This window comes from Balearica regulorum, chromosome 28, assembly GCF_011004875.1.
Source record: "Balearica regulorum gibbericeps isolate bBalReg1 chromosome 28, bBalReg1.pri, whole genome shotgun sequence".
Classification (NCBI taxonomy): Eukaryota; Metazoa; Chordata; class Aves; order Gruiformes; family Gruidae; genus Balearica; species Balearica regulorum.
The window spans coordinates 1,184,157-1,208,627 of NC_046211.1; the positions used below are offsets into that span (position 1 = coordinate 1,184,157).

General features: G+C 62.4%; 3 protein-coding genes across 3 annotated transcripts; all 3 read left to right on the forward strand.

Annotated features, from left to right (window-relative positions):
• The first annotated feature begins 609 nt into the window (after positions 1-609).
• LOC142598406 (uncharacterized) lies at positions 610-22,979 on the forward strand. Its single transcript, XM_075736920.1, has 4 exons — positions 610-713; positions 959-1,231; positions 22,367-22,483; positions 22,708-22,979. The coding sequence occupies exons 2-4, from the start codon at positions 967-969 to the stop codon at positions 22,977-22,979; spliced, it is 654 nt and encodes a 217-aa protein (XP_075593035.1). The 5' UTR covers positions 610-713; positions 959-966.
• Positions 17,512-19,428, forward strand: LOC142598529 (uncharacterized). Its single transcript, XM_075737268.1, has 4 exons — positions 17,512-17,890; positions 18,026-18,355; positions 18,432-18,740; positions 19,205-19,428. Exons 1-4 carry the CDS (start codon positions 17,779-17,781, stop codon positions 19,426-19,428), a joined length of 975 nt encoding a protein of 324 aa, XP_075593383.1. The 5' UTR covers positions 17,512-17,778.
• On the forward strand, positions 21,407-22,301 carry LOC142598396 (uncharacterized). The gene is made up of 2 exons (XM_075736909.1): positions 21,407-21,758; positions 21,979-22,301. Exons 1-2 carry the CDS (start codon positions 21,407-21,409, stop codon positions 22,299-22,301), a joined length of 675 nt encoding a protein of 224 aa, XP_075593024.1.
• Positions 22,980-24,471: the final 1,492 nt, after the last annotated feature.

The window sequence follows — 24,471 nt, forward strand, 5'->3', positions numbered from 1 at the left end:
CAGGAAAGGCAGCGGCAGGGCTGGGGGCTGGGAAGGCCTTTGCACTTTTTTGTCCCTTTGAAGGGCGTTTTGGGGGCGTGAGGGTGACGAGGGAGGTGGGTGCAGCTGCTGGCCGTGAGGGAGGAAGACTTGCCATCAAATGCTGCAGAGAATTGCCTGAAAAGCAGCTTCTCCGCCATCCCAGCAGCGGCCAGCGATGGCGGCCAGGGGCTTGCTGGGCTCCACGGGGCTGCTGTGGCTCTGCCTGGGTGGGTGGCCAGGCCCTGCTTTGGGGAGATTTCTGGGCTTTTTGGAGCAAGTGGGTGCTGGGGGGGCGGTGGTGGGGGTTACGGCGGGTCCGGGCTGGAGGCCGCAGGGGGAAATGAGCCCACGGTTGGTTCCCACAGCCCCGGCAGCGCTGCTGAGGCTGCACCAGCCCCAGCCCGTCCTGACTGTGGAGACCTGGGATCCGGTGGAGATCGTCTGCGAGGCCAGCGAGGTCATGGAGTATGCAGCCAAAGTGTTCTGGTACCGGCGTGACGGTGGGAACGGGCACAGCCTGGTCCTGGATTGCCAGAAAGGGGTAAAGAAGCGATTCTCCTGTGAGTTCAAGCAGCAAAGCGTCACCCTGAGCATCAATCCTGCCCAGCCCAATGACAACGGGCTCTACCTGTGTGCCTACCAGAGAGACTGGGACCTGCATTTCGGGAACGGCACCACGCTGCTGGTGGGAGGTAGGATGGCGACATTGGCAGGGAGTGGGACCCCCATGTCACCCCCATGTCCCTCATCCCCTGCTGTCACCCGCACCCTATGTCCTCCTGCAGCATCCTCCATCCCATCCACCCCCTGCTCTGTACCCCTCCATCCCTGTGTCCCCTGCCTCCTCTCCATCCCCTGTGTCCCCTCTGCCCCTCCATCCCACCTCCCCGGTCCCTGCCCCCCTCAGCCCCCCCTGCACCCCCTCTCCTTCTTGCAGACAGCTGGATGGGCACGAGCTGGGTGATGGTGCTGGCGCCCCGTGGGGCTCCCCAGGGCCCCCCCGGCCCGGTCTGTGCCGTGGGTAACACCACCGGCCCTGTCCTTGTCTCCTGGCCGGGGGGGCCCAGGAGGGTGCTGGGGCTGGGGGGTGGCACGGGGCCGCTCGTCAGCCCCATGGGCACGGCCACAGGAACCGGGGGGCTCTGCCAAGTGCGATTCAACGCCTCGGGGCCCCCCATCCAGAGGAGCACGGAGCTGTTCAGGGCTGCGGGTGAGTACGGGGAACATCCCCCCCAGCTGGGTCAACCTTGGGGAAACTGAGGCTGCGGGGATGGCGTGGCCCAGGCTGGGGGGAAGGTGGGGGATGGTGGGACAAGCCAGCCCCTCTCCTTCAGACAATTGCAAGATCCTCAACACTGGGCTGCTGGCTGGGACCACGGTGCTGCTGCTGCTGCTCAACATCTGCCTTACCATCTGGTACCACCGCAGCACCACACCGATGGGTAAGGAGCGTGGCATGGGTGTGGGGGTGTCCCACCATGTACCCCGCTGTCCCCCAGTCTCCTTTCCGTCTCGCTGAATCCCCCTCCATCCCTGATCCCCCTCCATCCCCTCTGTCCCCCTCCGTCCCCTCCATCTCCACCCTAGGGACACGTCTCCCGGCTCTGTCCCCTCCAGGCCACCAGCCTGGGACCACAGAGCCGCCTGCGCCACGGGAGGATGAGGTGAGGCCGTGCGGCCCCCGCGTGCCCCCGGGCTGGGCTGGCAGGGAGGCAGTGTCCCTCTGCAGGGGACGGGCGCAGCCCCGCTGCTGCCCGGCCGGCGGGGAAATTGGGGCTGCGCGGGTGGCTCTGACGCCATCGTCCCCCACAGGAAGAGCTGCAGTACGCCCAGCTGAGGTTCGCTGCCCCAGCCAGGCGCACGCCCTGACCCGCAGCCGGACGCGGTGACGGCCCCGACCCCAGAGCTCGTCCCTCCGTGCCCGAACCCCCCCGGCATGGCGCTGTTGAACCTCCCCCCCATCCCGCGGCGCTGGGGCGGCTGCACCCGCTTTGCGGCCAAGGACGAAATAAAGAGGTTTGGGCTTGGGCGGCAGCAGCCTGGCTCGATGGGGCGGTGTGCCCAGCGTGTCCCCCCCAGGGCCTGTCCCCAGGAGCGGGACAGAGCGGGCTGAGTGCTGGGGGCAGAGAAGGCCACAGGCCGCTTCCAGCCACACTTCTCCCTTCCATAAGCCACAGCCCTGGCTCTCACGCTCGGCGCCTCCATCCGCCGTGCCCCAGCCCAGCAGCTCCCTCTTCCTCCACGCACCGTCCCTGTGTGCAGCTCCCGGGGGCTCCCGGCAGAGCCCAAACACGACGCATTGAGAACCCCCCCGGCCCACCTCCACTTTCAGGCTGTGACGGGGCCTTTGCCATCACCGGCCGTGGGATGCTGTGGGAGGGGATGCTGGGGGGCCTGTCCCAGAACCACGGCTCCCGCCCGCTTCTTTTGGCGTTTCCCTTCCTTAGTTCGACCCACATCAGCTGCACCAACCCCCGGGCGCCTTCGAGGGCTCTGAGCAATGGCGGGTGCTTCCCTCCCCTTCCCTTTCCCCTTCCCCTCCCCGCCAAAAGACCCCTCCGCCTGCAGCACCCACCCAAACGGGGGTTATTGCAGAACCCCAGGTCGACAGAACCCCACACTGCTGGGGGTGGGCAGGGACGTCTGGAGATCATCTCGTCCAAGCCCCTGCCAGAGCAGGATCACCCAGAGCAGGTCGCACAGCACGGCCTCCAGGCGCGTTGGGAATGTCTCCAGAGAAGGAGATATCCTTTCAGTCTTCTCTTCTCCAGGATAACCAGCCCCAGCTCTCTCAGCCCTTCCTCATACCAGACATGCTCCAGGCCCCTCCTCATCCTCGCAGCCCTCCGCTGGACTCTCCCCAGTACTTCCCTGTCCGTCTGGAACTGGGGAGCCCAGACCTGGACACACAACGCCAGATGTGGCCTCACCAGGGCAGAGCAGAGGGGCAGGAGAACCTCCCTCGACCTGCTGCACACGCTCTTCTCAGTGCACCCCAGGACACCATTGGCCGCCTTGGCCACGAGGGCACACTGCTGGTCATGCAGAGCTTGCTGTCCACCAGGACTGCCAGGTCCTTCTCCGCAGCGCTGCGTCCCAGCAGGTCAACCCCTAACCTCTTGCCTGGGGTTATTCCTCCCTGGGTGCAGGACCCTCCACTTGCCCTTGTTGAATGGCATTGGGTTCCTCTCCACCCAGCTCTCCAGCCTGTCCAGGCCTCGCTGAATGGCAGCGCAGCCTTCTGCTGTGTCCGCCACTCCTCCCAGTTTGGTATCCTCAGCAAACTTGCTGTGGGTGTGCTCTGTCCCCTGTCCGGGTCCCTGATGAAGATGTTGAACAAGACCGGACCCAGCACTGACCCCTGGCGCACACCACTCGCTACAGGCCTCCAACAAAACTCTGCGCCGCTGAGCACAACCCTCTGGGCTCTGCCATTCCGCCAGTTCTCTACCCACCCCACTGTCCCCTCAGCCAACCCACACTTTCTAACCTGGCTAACGAGGAGGTTAGCAGAGACGCTGTCAAAAGCCTTGCTGAAGTCAAGGTAGACAACATCCACTGCTCTCCCCTCATCCACACAGCTGGTCATGCCATCATAGAAGGCTATCACATTGGTTCAGGCAGGATATCCTCTTTGTGAATCCATTTTCACCATGCCCAATGATCTTCTCCTCCTCCTCCTCTGCATACTTACTGAGGACCCCCAGCATGAGCTGTTCCATCACCTTTCCAGGGATGGAAATCAGGCTGACTGGCTTGTCATTTCCCGGGTCCCCTTTCTTGCCCTTTTGGAAGGCCAGAGGGACATTGGCTTTCCTTCAGTCCTCAGGCACCTCTCCTGATCTCCAGGACCCCTCAAAGATGATGGAGAGCGGCCTAGCAAAAACATCTGCCAGCTCCCTCAGCACGCGTGGGGGGCAGCCCATCAGGGCCCATGGATCTGTGGATGTCGAGATCACCTAGATGTTCTCTGACCCGATCCTCCTCGACCCAGGGAAGGTCGTCCTGTGGCCAGACTCTCTCTCCTACCTCCAAGGTCTGGGATTCCTGAGGGCCGGCCTTAGCAGCAAAGGCTGAAGCAAAGGCGGCATTCCGTAACTCCGCCTCCTCTCTATCCTCCATCACCAGCGCACCCACCCCATTCAGCAGCGGGCCCACCTTTTCCCTAGTCTTCTTCCTTCTGCTGCTGCTGATGCAGTTGAAAACGCCCTTCTTGGTGTCCATGCCATCCCCTGCCAGTTTTCATTCCCAGTCGGCCTCAGCCTGCCTTCTTGCATCCCTACATTCTCTGACTACATCCCTATAGTCCTCCCCAGGCCCCTTTTCCACATGCGGGAAACTTCCTTCGACCCTTGGAGTTTCTCCAGCAGCTCCTTGCTCATCCACGCAGGTCTCCTTCCTCCAAACCTTCATTTCCTCTTCTTCGGGATGCACCGGTCCTGAGCTCGGGGGAAGTGGTGCTGGAATATCGACCAGCTCTCCTGGGCCCCCTTACCTTCTAGAGCCCCAACCCACCTTTCCAAAAAAAAAAAGGGAAAAAAAGGCTTTTCCAAGTTGGGGAATGAAGCAAAGCCGCACGACAGCCCCTTCTCGCCTCATTTTGCAGCCAGGGCAGGAAAAGGCACCGAAGAGCAACCGCCGGATGAGCACAACGAGCGACTCCTCTCCTTGCGCTGGAGATGCCTCCAGTTCTCCCGGCTGCTCGGTGAAGCCCAGATACCGCCGGGAGCGCCGGGGCTGCATCCGCCAGCGTGTCTGTGGGTGCTGGGTGGGATGAATAAGGGCGTTTGGGTGGGCTGCTGGCACCAATTCTGTACTTGAAGGGAGAAGTGTGGCTGGAAGCGGCCTGTGGCCTTCTCTGCCCCCAGCACTCAGCCCGCTCTGTCCCGCTCCTGGGGACAGGCCCTGGGGGGGACACGCTGGGCACACTGCCCCATCGAGCCAGGCTGCTGCCGCCCAAGCCCAAACCTCTTTATTTCATTTTTAGCCGCAAAGCGGGTGCAGCCGCCCCAGCACCATCACCCAGCTCGTGCCCATCCAGCTGTCTGCAAGAAGGAGAGGGGGTGCAGGGGGGGCTGAGGGGGGCAGGGGCCGGGGAGGTGGGATGGAGGGGCAGAGGGGACACAGGGGATGGAGAGGAGGCAGGGGACCCAGGGATGGAGGGGACCCAGGGATGGAGGGGAGCCAGGGATGGAGGGGTACAGAGCAGGGGGTGGATGGGATGGAGGATGCTGCAGGAGGACATAGGGTGCGGGTGACAGCAGGGGATGAGGGACATGGGGGTGACATGGGGGTACCACTCCCTGCCAATGTCGCCATCCTACCTCCCACCAGCAGCGTGGTGCCGTTGCCGAAATGCAGGTACGAGAATTTTTTGTAGGCACACATGTAGAGCCCGGTGTCACTGGACTGGGCATGGTTGATGTGCAGGGTGACACTGACACTGTGCCTCTTGAACTCACAGGAGAATCTTCTCTTGTTCCTGCTCTCGCAATCCAGGACCAGGCTGGGCCCGTTCCCACCGTCACGCCGGTACCAGAACATGTTGGCTTTACTCTCCATGGCCTCGCTGGCCTCGCAGATGATCTTCGCCTCCTTCCCGGTCTCCACAGTCAGGACGGGCTGGGGCTGGTGCAGCCTCAGCAGCGCTGCCGGGGCTGTGGGAACCAACCGTGGGCTCATTTCCCCCTGCGGCCTCCAGCCCGGACCTGCCGTAACCCCCACCGCCGCCCCCCCCAGCAGCCACTTGCTCCAAAAAGCCCAGAAATCTCCCCAAAGCAGGGCCTGGCCACCCACCCAGGCAGAGCCACAGCAGCCCCGTGGAGCCCAGCAAGCCCCTGGCCGCCATCGCTGGCCGCTGCTGGGATGGGGGGGCCAGCTCCTCCCCGAGCTGAGCCCTTCTGCAGAGCTGCCGCCTCTGCCGAAACCGCAGGGCCAGCGACACCCCCCCACCCTGCCGGCTTCATCACCAGGGACACGGCGGCCGCTCGGCCACGCGCCGCATCCCAGAGCATCCCTGGCACCTCACACCCCACATTCTGAAGCCTCCGAGAACAACTCGGGGTTCTTTGGAGCATCCTGGGGGAATAAACCCGCCCGGGCGATGCTCGGGGCTGGAGGGATGCTGAACGCCCTCCAAAACCTCCCAGACGGACAGAAAATCGTTCATGGAGGCAAAACCCGGGGCAGATGCTGCAGGTCCCAAGCCGGGCATTGCCTGGGACCAGGCGTGGAGGAGGGCGAAACTGGGGGGGTTTCAGCATTTTGGGGATGCTGGCCAGGAGGGAAGTGGGGCTGGGTCCACCCTCCTGACCCTGGCTCGCTCCCAAGTGCGTGGCTTTAGGAAAATAACCCAAATCCCATTGCCACCGCTGCATGTTTTGGCAATTCTCTGCAGCATTTGATGTCAAGTCTTCCTCCATCATGGCGAGCAGCTGCACTGACACCCCTCGTCACCCTCATGCCCCCAAAACGCCCTTGAAAGGGACAAAAACTGCTGATGCCATGCTGCAGGCGCAATTGCCAGTGGCTCCCATGTGGGAGGTGTGGAAATCCAGCCCAAAGACCACGAGTGATCAGAAAGTCTGCCTTGGAGAGCAGAACCAGGGGGTGACGGAGCTCGGGGCGAAACCCCCCTTACAACACGGAGCTCGAATTCACGCTGACTTTTGGGATCGAGAGCAGGGCACGTGGCTCCCTCCCCAAATTCCCTCCCACGTTCCCAGCCACATGCCCCAGCCCCAGTGCCCTGAAGGGAAAAACTGGGATGCTGGAGCTGCTGGAGCTGCTCCGGGCACCCAAATGGGAGGCTGCGGGTGGTGGGGCCGTGCCCCGGTGGCACTAGATGGCGGTGACACCGCGCTGGCTCGTGCCATCCCACCTCGCTGCCGCCACTTGGCAGCTCCCCAGGGGTTTTGCATTTTTTCCGGAGCACTTGTGTGCTCATGAGCTGCGAAACCACTGCAACAAGCTTTCCGGGTGGTTTGGGGACAACACCGTCTACGAGCAGCCGTCACAATCGCTCTGGAGGTGAAAAAGTTGCTCCCTCTGACTCAGACAATGAAATATTTGGTGCCAAACCCAGCCTCGCGCCCAGTTGTGATGGTTTTGGAAGCTGCCGGGCTGCTTCTGAGCTGCTCCTGCCACGCAAAGGGCTGGAATTCAGGCTGGGGAGCTGCAGTGCTCCCGCAAGGAGGGTTTGGGGGGGACACCCAACCCTTGGGTGCTGCCGGCAGCCGGACGCCAGTGCGAGCCGCCACCCCGCCCAGATTTACCCTCGGCTTTTGGGCGAGCCGAGCAGGCAGCAGCGCTTTGGGGGATGCTCCAGGCAGGCGCCCGGGGATGCAGCAGCGTTTGCACCAGCGCCAGCAGCCCACAGTGAACTTTCTCGCCTCGTGGGGGTTTATTTTCCCCCCGGAGAAAGTCCGGAGGGAATTGTGAATGTGAAGGCGTTGGGTTCTAACCAGAGCAGCGTTGCACGGCTGGAAAGAAACGGCTTTATTTCCGGGCAGGGGTTGAGGAAGCGGTTTTACCTCCCGGGTGGGAGCGTGGGTGGCTGGGGGTGGCGAGGAGAGAGTCGGGGCGAAGGGGCTGCGAGGGGGGTGCCGTGGGGGGGTCACCTCTGGCCAGACGCCGACGGCAGAGCAGGATGGTCAGCTGGAGCAGGAAAAGGAGGGAGACGCAGGACAGCCCCAGTGCCAGCGGCCAGGAAGGGCATCCTTCTGCGGAGGGGGGGAAAGGAGAGTTAATAGAGGGGGGAGGGTGGGTTTGGTCACTCTGGAGAGCCGAGCACCCCCTGAAACGGGGATGAAAGGGCTGAGAATGCCCCGAAGAGGGGGGGGTCAGGGTGGAGAATCCCCTGAAATGGGGATGAAAGTGCTGAGAATCTCTTATAAAGGAGAGGTCAGGGCTGACAATACCCCAAAAAAGCAGGGGTCAGGGTCCATAATCCCCCATAAATGGGGGCTCAGGGCCCAGAATCCCCCGAAAAGGGGAAGGTCAGGCCCCATCAAGGAGGAAGGGGCAGGTTTAAAGCCTTTCAGGGCAGGGGAATCCCAGCGAGGAGACGGGAGAGGGGTGAGGGATTTCCAAACCCACCCCTTCCTGAGGAGGAATTGGGCTGTAGGGATTTGCTAAAGGAGGAAAGGCTGGAAGAATTGGGGTGCAGGGGGTGGATGGAAGGGGGGACCTGCAGGGGTGGGGGGAACGCACTAATTACCCTCCCCGGGTTCTTTGCCGATGGTGACACTGACATTGCTGCTTGTGCTGCCTTTCATGGCCGTGCACGTCGCAGCCCCGTCCCAGCGGTCGGCCCGGACCCAGGCGATGCTCCAGGCGCCGAGGACACCGTACTCATCCACGGCCGCCGCCATCAGTGGTGTCACCTCCCCGCTGGGCTGCCAGCGCACGGTGTCCCAGCCCGCAGGGATGTCGTGGAGGTGGCAGAGCAGGGGGAAGCTGGCCGGGGGCTGCCCGCACTCCTCTGCGTCGACGGGCACCAGGATGGAGAGCCGGGGCTCGGTGGCATCTGAGAAGGGAAACTGGGTGTCAAGGGGGGGCACAAACCTCCCCCGGGATGTCCCCAGCTGCCAGGTGACACTCACCAGTGACAACGAGCCTGGTCCCATTCCCAAACGAGGGGTACAAGGAGGCAGAGCTGCAGTAATAAACCCCGGAGTCCTCCCTCTGTGCAGAGATGATGGTGAGGGAGAAATCCTGCTGTGTTTTCATCCTCCCCGAGTATTTTCCCTTTGGACGGGAGTACTTTGAGATCCAGTAAATCCAGAACAAACTGCCATCCAGCTTCTCCTTGTACCAATTGACATAGTAGCTGTTGTCCGAGATGTGACAGCTCAGCTCCGCCGTCTCTCCGGGGAGCACCCAGAGCTGCCCCGGGCTTTGCTGGACCCACGTCCCCTCTGCCGAGACACCTCCTGCACGGGGGGAGCAGCTTTGAGGTGGGCTGGCTGCAATTCAGGCTTTCCAGTCGACTAAAAATATCTTGGGGCAGAAAACCCGCCAAGAGCAAACGTGAGCCTGGTCGGGGTATTTCTGGAGCAAGCACGTACCTGGCAGGAGGAGCAGGAGGGTCCCCAGGAGCCCGTAGCACATGCTGGCCAAAACCCTTCTGCCACGGAGATTTGCTCTGCGGGAGCTCCGTGTTGCAAGGGGGGGTTTCATCCCCCAGGAGCCCAACGCCAGCAGTATCTCTACGTCGTGCAATAGATAATCTCTACCTTGTGCCGTTCTGCAGCAGCTGGAGGCTTTGCTCGAGCTGGAGATGGCTGCGGTCAGCCTCGCTGCTCTATTTTATCGCTTCTGCAGGGTTTATTGACACCAAACCCCTTCCCCCACCTCCAGCAATGGGGCTTTGTGCTGTTTTTGGGCGCCGCTGCTTTGGCCGAGGGCTCGGTGTGCCGAACCGCAGCAGGAAAGGCAGCGGCAGGGCTGGGGGCTGGGAAGGCCTTTGCACTTTTTTGTCCCTTTGAAGGGCGTTTTGGGGGCGTGAGGGTGACGAGGTGGGTGGGTGCAGCTGCTGGCCGTGAGGGAGGAAGACTTGCCATCAAATGCTGCAGAGAATTGCCCGAAAAGCAGCTTCTCCGCCATCCCAGCAGCGGCCAGCGATGGCGGCCAGGGGCTTGCTGGGCTCCACGGGGCTGCTGTGGCTCTGCCTGGGTGGGTGGCCAGGCCCTGCTTTGGGGAGATTTCTGGGCTTTTTGGAGCAAGTGGCTGCTGGGGGGGCGGCGGTGGGCGTTACGGTGGGTCCGGGCTGGAGGCCGCAGGGGGAAATGAGCCCACGGTTGGTTCCCACAGCCCCGGCAGCGCTGCTGAGGCTGCACCAGCCCCAGCCCGTCCTGACTGTGGAGACCTGGAAGGAGGCGAAGATCATCTGCAAGGCCAGCGAGGCCATGGAGAGTAAAGGCAAAGTGTCCTGGTACCGGAGTGATGACGGGGAGGAGCTCAACATTAGCCCCCCCTTTTCAGGGCATGCTGCACCCTGACCCCTGCTTTTTTGAGGCATTGTCAGCTCTGACCCTGCTTTATAGGAGATTCCCCACCATTTTATCCCCATTTCAGGGGATTCTCAGCCCTGACCCCCCCCTCTTCGGGGCATTCTCAGCCCTTTCATCCCCATTTCAGGGGGTGCTCGGCTCTCCAGAGTGACCAAGCCCACCCTCCCCCCTCTATTAGCTCTCCTTTCCCCCCCTCCGCAGAAGGATGCCCTTCCTGGCCGCTGGCACTGGGGCTGTCCTGCGTCTCCCTCCTTTTCCTGCTCCAGCTGACCATCCTGCTCTGCCGTCGGCGTCTGGCCAGAGGTGACCCCCCCACGGCACCCCCCTCGCAGCCCCTTCGCCCCGACTCTCTCCTCGCCACCCCCAGCCACCCACGCTCCCACCCGGGAGGTAAAACCGCTTCCTCAACCCCTGCCCGGAAATAAAGCCGTTTCTTTCCAGCCGTGCAACGCTGCTCTGGTTAGAACCCAACACCTTCACATTCACAATTCCCTCCGGACTTTCTCCGGGGGGAAAATAAACCCCCACGAGGCGAGAAAGTTCACTGTGGGCTGCTGGTGCTGGTGCAAACGCTGCTGCATCCCCGGGCGCCTGCCTGGAGCATCCCCCAAAGCGCTGCTGCCTGCTCGGCTCGCCCAAAAGCCGAGGGTAAATCTGGGCGGGGTGGCGGCTCGCACTGGCGTCCGGCTGCCGGCAGCACCCAAGGGTTGGGTGTCCCCCCCAAACCCTCCTTGCGGGAGCACTGCAGCTCCCCAGCCTGAATTCCAGCCCTTTGCGTGGCAGGAGCAGCTCAGAAGCAGCCCGGCAGCTTCCAAAATCATCACAACTGGGCGCGAGGCTGGGTTTGGCACCAAATATTTCATTGTCTGAGTCAGAGGGAGCAACTTTTTCACCTCCAGAGCGATTGTGACGGCTGCTCGTAGACGGTGTCGTCCCCAAACCGCCCGGAAAGCTTGTTGCAGTGGTTTCGCAGCTCATGAGCACACAAGTGCTCCGGAAAAAATGCAAAACCCCTGGGGAGCTGCCAAGTGGCGGCAGCGAGGTGGGATGGCACGAGCCAGCGCGGTGTCACCGCCATCTAGTGCCACCGGGGCACGGCCCCACCGCCCGCAGCCTCCCATTTGGGTGCCCGGAGCAGCTCCAGCAGCTCCAGCATCCCAGTTCTTCCCTTCAGGGCACTGGGGCTGGCAAGGAAATAACCTTGGCTTTTTGGGCTGCTGGGTTTCTCTGCTGCGCTTGGAGGAGGAGGAGGAGGAGGAGGAGGAGGAGGAGGAGGAGGAAGGCTGTAAGCACCGGGGGGAGGGAGGGGATGTTGGCTAGCAATGAGGGGTGGTGGAAAAATAAGAAATGTCCTGATTGCTGGGTGAGCGACTGAGGTCTGGGATTGAGATCAGGTTGTGCCTTGTGGCGCCCTGTACAGCAGCCATCAGAAATTGCTGTGAATCGGGGAGAAAAAGGCTTTTCGAAGTTGGAGAATGATCAAAGCTGTACAACAGCCCCTTCTCACCTGATTTTGCTCCTGGGGCAGGAAAATGCACCGAAGAGCAACCGCTGGATGAGCACGACGAGCAAATCCTCTCCTTGCTCTGAGGATGCTCCCAGTTCTCCCGGCTGCTCGGTGTAGCCCGGATAACTCCAGGCTGGGTGGGGAATGGATTGGGAGCAGCCCTGAGGAGAAGGACTTGGGGGTATTGATTGACGAGAACCTCAACATGACCCAGCAAGGTGCGCTGGCAGCCCACAAAGCCATCAGTCTCCTGGACTGTGTGTCCAGCAGCGTGACCAGCAGGTCGAGGGAGGGGATTCTGCCCCTCTGCTTCAGTCTGGTGAGACCCCCCTGCAGTGCTGCGTCCAGCTTGGGGGTCCCCAGGACGAGAAGGACATGGAGCTGTTGGAGCGAGGCCGGAGGAGGCCACGGAGATGATGCGAGGGCTGGAGCACCTCTGCTCTGGAGACCTCAGGCTGAGAGAGTTGGGGTTGTTCAGCCTGGAGAAGAGAAGGTTGCGGGGAGACCTTAGAGCCCCTTCCAGTCCCTGCAGGGGCTCCAGGAAAGGTGCAGAGGGACTGGTGACAAGGGCAGGGAGTGACAGGCCAAGGGGAATGGTCTTAAGCTGAAAGAGGGGGAAAAAAAAAGGAAGCCTACAGAGGGTGGAAGCAAGGGCAGGTAGCCTGGGAGAATGTGGTGGGTTGACCCTGGCTGGGGGCCAGGTGCCCACCAGAGCCGCTCTATCACTCCCCTCCTTCACCAGACAGGGGAGAAAAAGTACAACAAAAAGCTTGTGGGTCGAGATAAGGACAGGGAGAGATCATTCACTAATTGTTGTCACGAGCAAAACAGACCCAACTTAGAGAGGGAATTCATCTAATGTATTACTAAGCAAAACAGAGTAGAGGAATGAGAAATAAAATCAAATCTTAAAACACCTCCCCCCACCCCTCCCATCTTCCCCGGCTCAACTTCACTCCCGGCTTCAACCTCCGCCCCCCTCAGCGGCACAGGGGGACGGGGAGTGGGGGTTACGGTCAGTTCCTCACACGGTGTTTCTGCCGCTTCTTCATCCTCAGGGGGAGGAGGACTCCTCTCATCGCTCCCCTCCTCCAGTGTGGGGTCCCTCTAATGGGAGACAGTCCTTCACGGCCTTCTCCAACATGAGTCTCCTCCACGGGGTGCAGACCTTCATGAACTGCTCCAGCGTGGGTCTCCTCCACGGGGTGCAGACCTTCAGGAGCAAACTGCTCCAGCGTGGGTCCCCCACGGGGTCACAAGTCCTGTCAGCAAACCTGCTCTGGCGTGGGCTCCTCTCTCCATGGATCCACAGGTCCTGCCAGGAGCTTGCTCCAGCGCGGGCTTCCCACAGGGTCACAGCCTCCTTCAGGTGTCTCCACCTGCTCCGGCGTGGGGTCCTCCACGGGCTGCAGGTGGAATCTCTACACCCCCTCATCCTCCCTCCATGGGCTGCAGGGGGACAGCCTGCTTCACCATGGTCTTCACCACGGGCTGCAGGGGAATCTTGCTCCGGCGCCTGGAGCACCTCCTGCCCCTCCTTCTGCACTGACCTGGGTGTCTGCAGATGTTCTTACATCTTCTCACTCCTCTCTCTGGCTGCAAAAGCTCTCTCTAACTGTTTTTTTCCCTCTTAACTATGTTATCCCAGAGGCGCTGATTGGCTTGGCCTTGGCCAGCAGCGGGTCCGTCTTGGAGCCGGCTGGCATTGGCTCTGTCAGACACAGGGGAAGCTTCTAGCAGCTTCTCACAGAAGCCACCACTATAGCCCCCCCCGCTACCAAAACCTTGCCACGCAAAACCAACACAATGAAATACAGAGAAACTGTCCGAGCAGCCAGGGATCAGGTTCGGAAAGCCAAAGGCCTGGTAGAAATTCATCTGGACAGGGATGTGAAGGACAACAAGAAAAGCTTCTATAGGCATGTTAGTGGTAAAAGGAGGACGAGGGAAAATGTGGGTCCCTTCCGGAATGAAACGGGCGACCTGGTTACCCAGGGTATGGAGAAGGCTGAGGTACTCAATGACTTCTTTGCCCCAGTCTTCACCGGCAAGTGCTTGAGCCACACTGCCCAGGTCACAGAAGGCAAAGGCAGGGACTGGGAGAATGAAGAACCACCCACTGTAGGAGAAGATCAGGTTCAAGAATATCTAAGGAACCTGAAGGTGCACAAGTCCATGGGACCTGATGAGATGCATCCACGGGTCTTGAGGGAACTGGTGGATGAAGTGGCCAGGCCACTCTCCATCATATTTGAGAAGTCCTGGCAGTCCAGCGAAGTTCCCGCTCAGTGGAAAAGGGGAAAGATAATGCCCATTTTTAAGAAGGGTAAAAAGGAAGACCCAGGGAACAACAGGCCGGTCAGTCTCACCACCATGCCTGGCAAGAGTGTGGAGCAGACCCTCCTGGAGACTATGCTCTGGCACGTGAAAAACAAGGAGGTGTTTGGTGACAGCCAACATGGCTTCACTAAGGGCAAATCGTGCCTGACAAATGTGGTGGCCACCTATGATGGGGTTACAGCGTCGGTGGACAAGGGAAGGGCAATTGACATCATCTACCTGGACTTGTGCAAGGCTGTCGACACTGTCCTCCACGACATCCTTGTCTCTAAATTGGAGAGACATGGATTCGATGGATGGACCACGTGGTGGATGAGGAATTGGCTGGATGGTCACATGCAAAGAGTTGTGGTCAACGGCTCAATGTCCAAGTGGAGACCGGTGATGAGTGGCGTTCCTCAGGGGTCAGTACTGGGACCGGCACTGTTTAACATCTTTGTCGGAGACATGGACAGCGGGATCGAGCGCAACCTCAGCAAGTCTGCCAACGACACCAAGCTGCGTGGTGTGGTTGACACGCTGGAGGGAAGGGATGCCATCCAGAGGGACCTTGACAGGCTGGAGAGGTGGGCCCGTGCGAACCGCATGAAGTTCACCAAGGTCCTGCACATGGGTCGGCGCAATCCCAAGCACAGCTACAGGCTGGGCGAGGAATGGATTGAGAGCAGCCCTGAGGAGAAGGACTTGGGGGTACTGATTGATGAGAAGCTCAACATGAGCCGGCAGTGTGCGCTTGCAGCCCAGAAAGCCACCCGTGTCCTGGGCTGCATCAAAAGAGGTGTGACCAGCAGGTCGAGGGAGGGGATCCTGCCCCTCTACTCCGCTCTTGTGAGACCCCACCTGGAGTACTGCGTCCAGCTCTGGGGGCCCCAGTACAGGAGAGACATGGAGCTGTTGGAGCAAGTCCAGAGGAGGCCACGAAGATGATCCAGGGGCTGGAGCACCTCTCCTGTGAGGACAGGCTGAGAGAGTTGGGACTGTTCAGCCTGGAGAAGAGAAGGCTGCGGGGAGACCTTACAGTGGCCTTCCAGAACCTGAAGGACCTACAGGAAAGATGGGGAGGGACTGTTTATCAGGGAGTGTAGTGACAGGACAAGGGGTAATGGGTTTCAGCTGCAGGAGGGTCGATTTAGATTAGATGTTAGAAAGAAATTCTTTACTGTTAGAGTGGTGAGTCCCTGGCACAGGTTGCCCAGAGAAGCTGTGGCTGCCCCTGGCTCCCTGGCAGTGTTCAAGGCCAGGTTGGATGGGGCTTTGGGCAACCTGGGCTAGTGGAGGGGGTCCCTGCCCATGGCAGGGGTGGCACTGGGTGGGCTGGGAGGTCCCTTCCCACCCAGAACAATCCATGGTTCTATGATACCGCCGGGAGCGCCGGGGCTGCATCCGCCAGCGTGTCTGTGGGTGCTGGGTGGGATGAATAAGGGCGTTTGGGTGGGCTGCTGGCAGCAATTCTGTACTCGAAGGGAGAAGTGTGGCTGGAAGCGGCCTGTGGCCTTCTCTGCCCCCAGCACTCAGCCCGCTCTGTCCCGCTCCTGGGGACAGGCCCTGGGGGGGACACGCTGGGCACACCGCCCCATCGAGCCAGGCTGCTGCCGCCCAAGCCCAAACCTCTTTATTTCGTCCTTGGCCGCAAAGCGGGTGCAGCCGCCCCAGCGCCGCGGGATGGGGGGGAGGTTCAACAGCGCCATGCCGGGGGGGTTCGGGCACGGAGGGACGAGCTCTGGGGTCGGGGCCGTCACCGCGTCCGGCTGCGGGTCAGGGCGTGCGCCTGGCTGGGGCAGCGAACCTCAGCTGGGCGTACTGCAGCTCTTCCTGTGGGGGACGATGGTGTCAGAGCCACCCGCGCAGCCCCAATTTCCCCGCCGGCCGGGCAGCAGCGGGGCTGCGCCCGTCCCCTGCAGAGGGACACTGCCTCCCTGCCAGCCCAGCCCGGGGGCACGCGGGGGCCGCACGGCCTCACCTCATCCTCCCGTGGCGCAGGCGGCTCTGTGGTGCCAGGCTGGTGGCCTGGAGGGGACAGAGCCGGGAGACGTGTCCCTAGGGTGGAGATGGAGGGGAGGGAGGGGGACAGAGGGGACGGAGCAGGATGAGGGATGGAGGGGGATCAGGGAGGGACAGGTGACAGCAAGATGGACAGGACACTGGGGGACAGCAGGGCACATGGTGGGACACCCCCACACCCATGCCACGCTCCTTACCCATTGGTGTGGTGCGGCGGAGGTAGCAGATGCTGAGGCAGATGCTGAGCAGGAGCAGCACCGAGGCGCCCCCGGCCCCAACCGGGACCCAGGTGTTGAGGGTCTTGCAGTTGTCTGAAGGAGAGGGGCTGGCTTGTCCCACTGTCCCCCCAGCCTGTGCCAGGCCATCCCCGCTGCCTCAGTTTCCCCACGGGTGACCCACCTGGGGGGGATGTTCCCCGTACTCACCCGCAGCCCTCAACAGCTCCACGCTCCTCTGGATGGGGGGCCCCGAGGCGTTGAATCGCACTTGGCAGAGCCCCCCGGTTCCCGTGGCCGTGCCCATGGGGCTGATGAGCAGCCCCATGCCGCCCCCCAGCCCCAGCACCCTCCTGGGCCCCCCCGGCCAGAAGACGAGGACAGGGCCGGTGGTGTTACCCATGGCACAGACCAGGCTGGGGGGGCCCTGGGGAGCCCCACGGGGCACCAGCACCATCACCCAGCTCGTGCCCATCCAGCTGTCTGCAAGAAGGAGAGGGGGTGCAGGGGGGCTGAGGGGGGCAGGGGACTGGGAAAGGGGGGAGGGAGGGGATGGAGGGGACCCAGGGATGGAGGGGAGCCAGGGATGGAGGGGTACAGAGCAGGGGGTGGATGGGATGGAGGATGCTGCAGGAAGACATAGGGTGTGGGTGACAGCAGGGGATGAGGGACATGGGGGTGATATGGGGGGTCCCACTCCCTGCCAATGTCGCCATCCTACCTCCCACCAGCAGCGTGGTGCCGCTGCCCAAATGCAGGTCCCAGTCCCTCTGGTAGGCACACAGGTAGAGCCCGGTGTCATTGGGCTGGGCAGGGAACAAGCTCAGGGTGACATTCTGGTCCTTGAAGTCACAGTAGAATCGTGTCTTTCCCCCTTTCTGGCAATTCAGGAGTAGTTTGGGCCCATCCCCTCCATCACTCCGGTACCAGGACACTTTGCCTTTACTCTCCATGGCCTCGCTGGCCTCGCAGACGATCTTCGCCTCCTTCCCGGTCTCCACAGTCAGGACGGGCTGGGGCTGGTGCAGCCTCAGCAGCGCTGCCGGGGCTGTGGGAACCAACCGTGGGCTCATTTCCCCCTGCGGCCTCCAGCCCGGACCCGCCGTAACCCCCACCACCGCCCCCCCAGCACCCACTTGCTCCAAAAAGCCCAGAAATCTCCCCAAAGCAGGGCCTGGCCACCCACCCAGGCAGAGCCACAGCAGCCCCGTGGAGCCCAGCAAGCCCCTGGCCGCCATCGCTGGCCGCTGCTGGGATGGCGGAGAAGCTGCTTTTCGGGCAATTCTCTGCAGCATTTGATGGCAAGTCTTCCTCCCTCACGGCCAGCAGCTGCACCCACCTCCCTCGTCACCCTCACGCCCCCAAAACGCCCTTCAAAGGGACAAAAAAGTGCAAAGGCCTTCCCAGCCCCCAGCCCTGCCGCTGCCTTTCCTGCTGCGGTTCGGCACACCGAGCCCTCGGCCAAAGCAGCGGCGCCCAAAAACAGCACAAAGCCCCATTGCTGGAGGTGGGGGAAGGGGTTTGGTGTCAATAAACCCTGCAGAAGCGATAAAATAGAGCAGCGAGGCTGACCGCAGCCATCTCCAGCTCGAGCAAAGCCTCCAGCTGCTGCAGAACGGCACAAGGTAGAGATTATCTATTGCACGACGTAGAGATACTGCTGGCGTTGGGCTCCTGGGGGATGAAACCCCCCCTTGCAACACGGAGCTCCCGCAGAGCAAATCTCCGCGGCAGAAGGGTTTTGGCCAGCATGTGCTACGGGCTCCTGGGGACCCTCCTGCTCCTCCTGCCAGGTACGTGCTTGCTCCAGAAATACCCCGACCCAGCTCACGTTTGCTCTTGGCGGGTTTTCTGCCCCAAGATATTTTTAGTCGACTGGAAAGCCTGAATTGCAGCCAGCCCACCTCAAAGCTGCTCCCCCCGTGCAGGAGGTGTCTCGGCAGAGGGGACGTGGGTCCAGCAAAGCCCGGGGCAGCTCTGGGTGCTCCCTGGAGAGACGGCGGAGCTGAGCTGTCACATCTCGGACTACAGCACCGACGTCAATTGGTACAAGGAGAAGCCAGACGGCAGTTTGTTCTGGATTTACCAGAGCTCAAATTACTCCCTTCCAAAGGGAAACTACTCGGGAAGGATGAAAACATGGCACGATTTCTCCCTCACCATCATCTCTGCACAGAGGGAGGACTCCGGGGTTTATTACTGCAGCTCCTCCTCCTTGTACCCCTCGTTTGGGAATGGGACCAGGCTCGTTGTCACTGGTGAGTGTCACCCGGCGGCTGGGGACATCCCGGGGGAGGTTTGTGCCACCCCTTGACACCCAGTTTCCCTTCTCAGATGCCACCGAGCCCCGGCTCTCCATCCTGGTGCCCGTCGACGCAGAGGAGCGCAGGCAGCCCCCGGCCAGCTTCCCCCTGCTCTGCCACCTCCACGACATCCCTGCGGGCTGGGACACCGTGCGCTGGCAGCCCGGCGGGGAGGTGACGCCGCTGATGGCAGCGGCCGTGGATGAGTACGGTGTCCTCGGCGCCTGGAGCATCGCCTGGGTCCGGGCCGACCGCTGGGACGGGGCTGCGACGTGCACGGCCCTGAAAGGCAGCACGAGCAGCACCGTCAGCGTCACCATTGGCAAAGAACACCGGGAGGGTAATTAGTGCGTTCCCCCCACCCCTGCAGGTCCCCCCTTCCATCCACCCCCTGCACCCCAATTCTTCCAGCCTTTCCTCCTTTAGCAAATCCCTACAGCCCAATTCCTCCTCAGGAAGGGGTGGGTTTGGAAATCCCTCACCCCTCTCCCGTCTCCTCGCTGGGATTCCCCTGCCCTGAAAGGCTTTAAACCTGCCCCTTCCCCCTTGATGGGGCCTGAGCCCCCATTTATGGGGGATTATGGATGCTGAACACCCCTTTTTGGGGCATTGTCAGCCCTGATCTCTGCTTTATAGGAGTTTCCCCACCATTTCATCCCCATTTCAGTTGATTCTCAGCCCTGACCCCCCCCTCTTCGGGGCATTCTCAGCCCTTTCATCCCCATTTCAGGGGGTGCTCGGCTCTCCAGAGTGACCAAACCCACCCTCCCCCCTCTATTAACTCTCCTTTCCCCCCCTCCGCAGAAGGATGCCCTTCCTGGCCGCTGGCACTGGGGCTGTCCTGCGTCTCCCTCCTTTTCCTGCTCCAGCTGACCATCCTGCTCTGCCGTCGGCGTCTGGCCAGAGGTGACCCCCCCACGGCACCCCCCTCGCAGCCCCTTCGCCCCGACTCTCTCCTCGCCACCCCCAGCCACCCACGCTCCCACCCGGGAGGTAAAACCGCTTCCTCAACCCCTGCCCGGAAATAAAGCCGTTTCTTTCCAGCCGTGCAACGCTGCTCTGGTTAGAACCCAACGCCTTCACATTCACAATTCCCTCCGGACTTTCTCCGGGGGGAAAATAAACCCCCACGAGGCGAGAAAGTTCACTGTGGGCTGCTGGTGCTGGTGCAAACGCTGCTGCATCCCCGGGCGCCTGCCTGGAGCATCCCCCAAAGCGCTGCTGCCTGCTCGGCTCGCCCAAAAGCCGAGGGTAAATCTGGGCGGGGTGGCGGCTCGCACTGGCGTCCGGCTGCCGGCAGCACCCAAGGGTTGGGTGTCCCCCCCAAACCCTCCTTGCGGGAGCACTGCAGCTCCCCAGCCTGAATTCCAGCCCTTTGCGTGGCAGGAGCAGCTCAGAAGCAGCCCGGCAGCTTCCAAAACCATCACAACTGGGTGCGAGGCTGGGTTTGGCACCAAATATTTCATTGTCTGAGTCAGAGGGAGCAACTTTTTCACCTCCAGAGCGATTGTGACGGCTGCTCGTAGACGGTGTCGTCCCCAAACCGCCCGGAAAGCTTGTTGCAGTGGTTTCGCAGCTCATGAGCACACAAGTGCTCCGGAAAAAATGCAAAACCCCTGGGGAGCTGCCAAGTGGCGGCAGCGAGGTGGGATGGCACGAGCCAGCGCGGTGTCACCGCCATCTAGTGCCACCGGGGCACGGCCCCACCGCCCGCAGCCTCCCATTTGGGTGCCCGGAGCAGCTCCAGCAGCTCCAGCATCCCAGTTTTTCCCTTCAGGGCACTGGGGCTGGGGCATGTGGCTGGGAACGTGGGAGGGAATTTGGGGAGGGAGCGACGTGCCCTGCTCTCGATCCCAAAAGTCAGCGTGAATTCAAGCTCCGTGTTGCAAGGGGGGGTTTCATCCCCCAGGAGCCCAACGCCAGCAGTATCTCTACGTCGTGCAATAGATAATTTCTACCTTGTGCCGTTCTGCAGCAGCTGGAGGCTTTGCTCGAGCTGGAGATGGCTGCGGTCAGCCTCGCTGCTCTATTTTATCGCTTCTGCAGGGTTTATTGACACCAAACCCCTTCCCCCACCTCCAGCAATGGGGCTTTGTGCTGTTTTTTGGGCGCCGCTGCTTTGGCCGAGGGCTCGGTGTGCCGAACCGCAGCAGGAAAGGCAGTGGCAGGGCTGGGGGCTGGGAAGGCCTTTGCACTTTTTTGTCCCTTTGAAGGGCGTTTTGGGGGGGTGGGGGTGACGAGGTGGGTGGGTGCAGCTGCTGGCCATGATGGAGGAAGACTTGCCATCAAATGCTGCAGAGAATTCCCCAAAAATCAGCGGTGGCGATGGGATTTGAGTTATTCCATAAAGCCGCGTGCTTGGGAGCAAGCCAGGGTCAGGAGGGTGGACCCAGCCCCACTTCACTCCTGGCCAGCATCCCCAAAATGCTGAAACCCCCCCAGTTTCGCCCTCCTCCACGCCTGGTCCCAGGCAATGCCCGGCTTGGGACCTGCAGCATCTGCCCCGGGTTTTGCCTCCATGAACGATTTTCCGTCCGCCTGGGAGGTTTTGGAGGGGGGTTCAGCATCCCTCCAGCCCCGAGCATCGCCCGGGCGGGTTTATTCCCCCAGGATGCTCCAAAGAACCCCGAGTTGTTCTCGGAGGCTTCAGAATGTGGGGTGTGAGGTGCCAGGGATGCTCTGGGATGCGGCGCGTGGCCGAGCGGCCGCCGTGTCCCTGGTGATGAAGCCGGCAGGGTGGGGGGGTGTCGCTGGCCCTGCGGTTTCGGCAGAGGCGGCAGCTCTGCGGAAGGGCTCAGCTCGGGGAGGAGCTGGCCCCCCCATCCCAGCAGCGGCCAGCGATGGCGGCCAGGGGCTTGCTGGGCTCCACGGGGCTGCTGTGGCTCTGCCTGGGTGGGTGGCCAGGCCCTGCTTTGGGGAGATTTCTGGGCTTTTTGGAGCAAGTGGCTGCTGGGGGGGGCGGTGGCGGGGGTTACGGCGGGTCCGGGCTGGAGGCCGCAGGGTGAAATGAGCCCACGGTTGGTTCCCACAGCCCCAGCAGCGCTGCTGAGGCTGCACCAGCCCCAGCCTGTCCTGACTGTGGAGACCGGGGATCCGGTGGAGATCGTCTGCGAGGCCAGCGAGGCCATGGAGCATGAAGCCAACGTGTTCTGGTACCGGCGTGACGGCGGGAATGGGCCCAGCTTGGTCCTAAATTGCGAGAGCAGGAACAAGAGCAGATTCTCCTGTGAGTTCACACAGCAAAGTGTCACCCTGCGCATCGACCATGCCCAGCGCAGCGACACCGGGCTCTACTTGTGTGCCTACGAAAAGGTGTCGTACCTGCATTTCGGGAACGGCACCACGCTGCTGGTGGGAGGTAGGATGGCGACATTGGCAGGGAGTGGGACCCCCATGTCACCCCCATGTCCCTCATCCCCTGCTGTCACCCGCACCCTATGTCCTCCTGCAGCATCCTCCATCCCATCCACCCCCTGCTCTGTACCCCTCCATCCCTGCCTCCCCACCATCCCCTCCCACCTCCCTTTCCCCGGCCCCTGCCCCCTCAGCCCCCCCTGCACCCCCTCTCCTTCTTGCAGACAGCTGGATGGGCAGGAGCTGGGTGATGGTGCTGGCGCCCCGTGGGGCTCCCCAGGGCCCCCCCGGCCCGGTCTGTGCTGTGGGTAACACCACCGGCCCTGTCCTCGTCTCCTGGCCGGGGGGGCCCGGGAGGGTGCTGGGGCTGGGGGGCGGCACGGGGCCGCTCCTCAGCCCCGTAGGCATGGCCGCGGGAACCGGGGGGCTCTGCCAAGTGCGATTCAACGCCTCAGGGCCCCCCATCCAGAGGAGCGCGGAGCTGTTGAGGGCTGGGGGTGACTACGGGGAACATTCCCCCCAGCTGGGTCACCCATGGGGAAACTGAGGCAGCGGGGATGGCCTGGCCCAGGCCGGGGGGGACGGTGGAATGAGCCAGCCCCTCTCCTTCAGGCAGCTGCAAGACCCTCAACAGCTGGCACCTGGCTGGGGTTGGGATCATGGTGCTGCTGCTCCTGCTGTTCAACATCTGCCTTACCATCTGGTACCACTGTCGCACCACACCGATGGGTAAGGAGCGTGGCATGGGTGTGGGGGTGTCCCACCATGTACCCTGCTGACCCCCAGTATCCTGTCCATCTCGATGTCACCACTCCAGTCCTGATTCCCCTCCATCCCTTATCCCCCTCCATCCCGATCCCCCTCCATCCCTCATCCTGTTCCATCCCCTCTGTCCCCCTCCGTCCCCTCCATCTCCACCCTAGGGACATGTCTCCCGGCTCTGTCCCCTCCAGGCCACCAGCCTGGGACCACAGAGCCGCCTGCGCCACGGGAGGATGAGGTGAGGCCGTGCGGCCCCCGCGTGCCCCCGGGCTGGGCTGGCAGGGAGGCAGTGTCCCTCTGCAGGGGACGGGCGCAGCCCCGCTGCTGCCCGGCCGGCGGGGAAATTGGGGCTGCGCGGGTGGCTCTGATGCCATCGTCCCCCACAGGGAAAGCTGCAGTACGCCCAGATGAGGTTCGCTGCCTCAGCCAGGCGCACGCCCTGACCCGCAGCCGGACGCGGTGACGGCCCCGACCCCAGAGCTCGTCCCTCCGTGCCCGAACCCCCCCGGCATGGTGCTGTTGAACCTCCCCCCCATCCCGCGGCGCTGGGGCGGCTGCACCCGCTTTGCAGCCAAGGACGAAATAAAGAGGTTTGAGCTTGGGCGGCAGCAGCCTGGCTCGATGGGGCGGTGTGCCCAGCGTGTCCCCCCCAGGGCCTGTCCCCAGGAGCGGGACAGAGCGGGCTGAGTGCTGGGGGCAGAGAAGGCCACAGGCCGCTTCCAGCCACACTTCTCCCTTCCATAAGCCACAGCCCTGGCTCTCACACTCGGCGCCTCCATCCGCCGTGCCCCAGCCCAGCAGCTCCCTCTTCCTCCCCGCACCGTCCCTGTGTGCAGCTCCCGGGGGCTCCCGGCAGAGCCCAAACACGACGCATTGAGAACCCCCCCGGCCCACCTCCACTTTCAGGCTGTGACGGGGCCTTTGCCATCGCTGGCCGTGGGATGCTGTGGGAGGGGATGCTGGGGGGCCTGTCCCAGAACCACGGCTCCCGCCCACTTCTTTTGGCGTTTCCCTTCCTTAGTTCGACCCACATCAGCTGCACCAACCCCCGGGCGCCTTCGAGGGCTCTGAGCAATGGCGGGTGCTTCCCTCCCCTTCCCCTCCCTCTCCCCACCAAAAGACCCCTCCGCCTGCAGCACCCACCCAAACGGGGGTTATTGCAGAACCCCAGGTCGACAGAACCCCACACTGCTGGGGGTGGGCAGGGACCTCTGGAGATCATCTCGTCCAAGCCCCTGCCAGAGCAGGATCACCCAGAGCAGGTCGCACAGCACGGCCTCCAGGCGCGTTGGGAATCTCTCCAGAGAAGGAGACTCCACAACCTCTCTGGGCAGCCTGTCCCAGCGCTCGGTCACCTCCAGAGGGAAGAAGCTTCTCCTCATGTTCAGATGGAACTTCCCGTGTTCCAGTTTGTGCCCGTTGCCCCTTGCCCTGTCACTGGGCACCACTGAGAAGAGTCTGGCCCCTTCCTCTAGACACCCGCCCTTTAGATAATTAGAAGCATTGATGAGATCCCCTCTCAGGCTTCTCTTCTCCAGACTAACCAGGCCCAGCTCTCTCAGCCCTTCCTCATACCAGACATGCTCCAGGCCCCTCCTCATCCTCGCAGCCCTCCGCTGGACTCTCCCCAGTACTTCCCTGTCCGTCTGGAACTGGGGAGCCCAGACCTGGACACACAACGCCAGATGTGGCCTCACCAGGGCAGAGCAGAGGGGCAGGAGAACCTCCCTCGACCTGCTGGACACGCTCTTCTCAGTGCACCCCAGGACACCATTGGCCGCCTTGGCCACGAGGGCACACTGCTGGTCATGGAGAGCTTGCTGTCCACCAGGACTGCCAGGTCCTTCTCCGCAGCGCTGCTTCCCAGCAGGTCAACCCCTAACCTCTTGCCTGGGGTTATTCCTCCCTGGGTGCAGGACCCTCCACTTGCCCTTGTTGAATGGCATTGGGTTCCT

What these genes read in the sequence shown, in the direction of transcription:
- LOC142598529 (XM_075737268.1), top strand. Translation starts at nt 17,779, where the DNA reads ATGAAACCCCCCCTTGCAACACGGAGCTCCCGCAGAGCAAATCTCCGC. An exon ending in CCTCCTGCTCCTCCTGCCAG is followed by an intron (nt 17,891 to 18,025) that starts GTACGTGCTTGC and finishes CCCCCCGTGCAG; the next exon opens with GAGGTGTCTCGGCAGAGGGG. An exon ending in GACCAGGCTCGTTGTCACTG is followed by an intron (nt 18,356 to 18,431) that starts GTGAGTGTCACC and finishes TTCCCTTCTCAG; the next exon opens with ATGCCACCGAGCCCCGGCTC.
- LOC142598396 (XM_075736909.1), top strand. Translation starts at nt 21,407, where the DNA reads ATGAGCCCACGGTTGGTTCCCACAGCCCCAGCAGCGCTGCTGAGGCTG. An exon ending in CACCACGCTGCTGGTGGGAG is followed by an intron (nt 21,759 to 21,978) that starts GTAGGATGGCGA and finishes TCCTTCTTGCAG; the next exon opens with ACAGCTGGATGGGCAGGAGC.
- LOC142598406 (XM_075736920.1), top strand. Translation starts at nt 967, where the DNA reads ATGGGCACGAGCTGGGTGATGGTGCTGGCGCCCCGTGGGGCTCCCCAG. An exon ending in GGAGCTGTTCAGGGCTGCGG is followed by an intron (nt 1,232 to 22,366) that starts GTGAGTACGGGG and finishes CCTCTCCTTCAG; the next exon opens with GCAGCTGCAAGACCCTCAAC. An exon ending in CTGTCGCACCACACCGATGG is followed by an intron (nt 22,484 to 22,707) that starts GTAAGGAGCGTG and finishes TGTCCCCTCCAG; the next exon opens with GCCACCAGCCTGGGACCACA.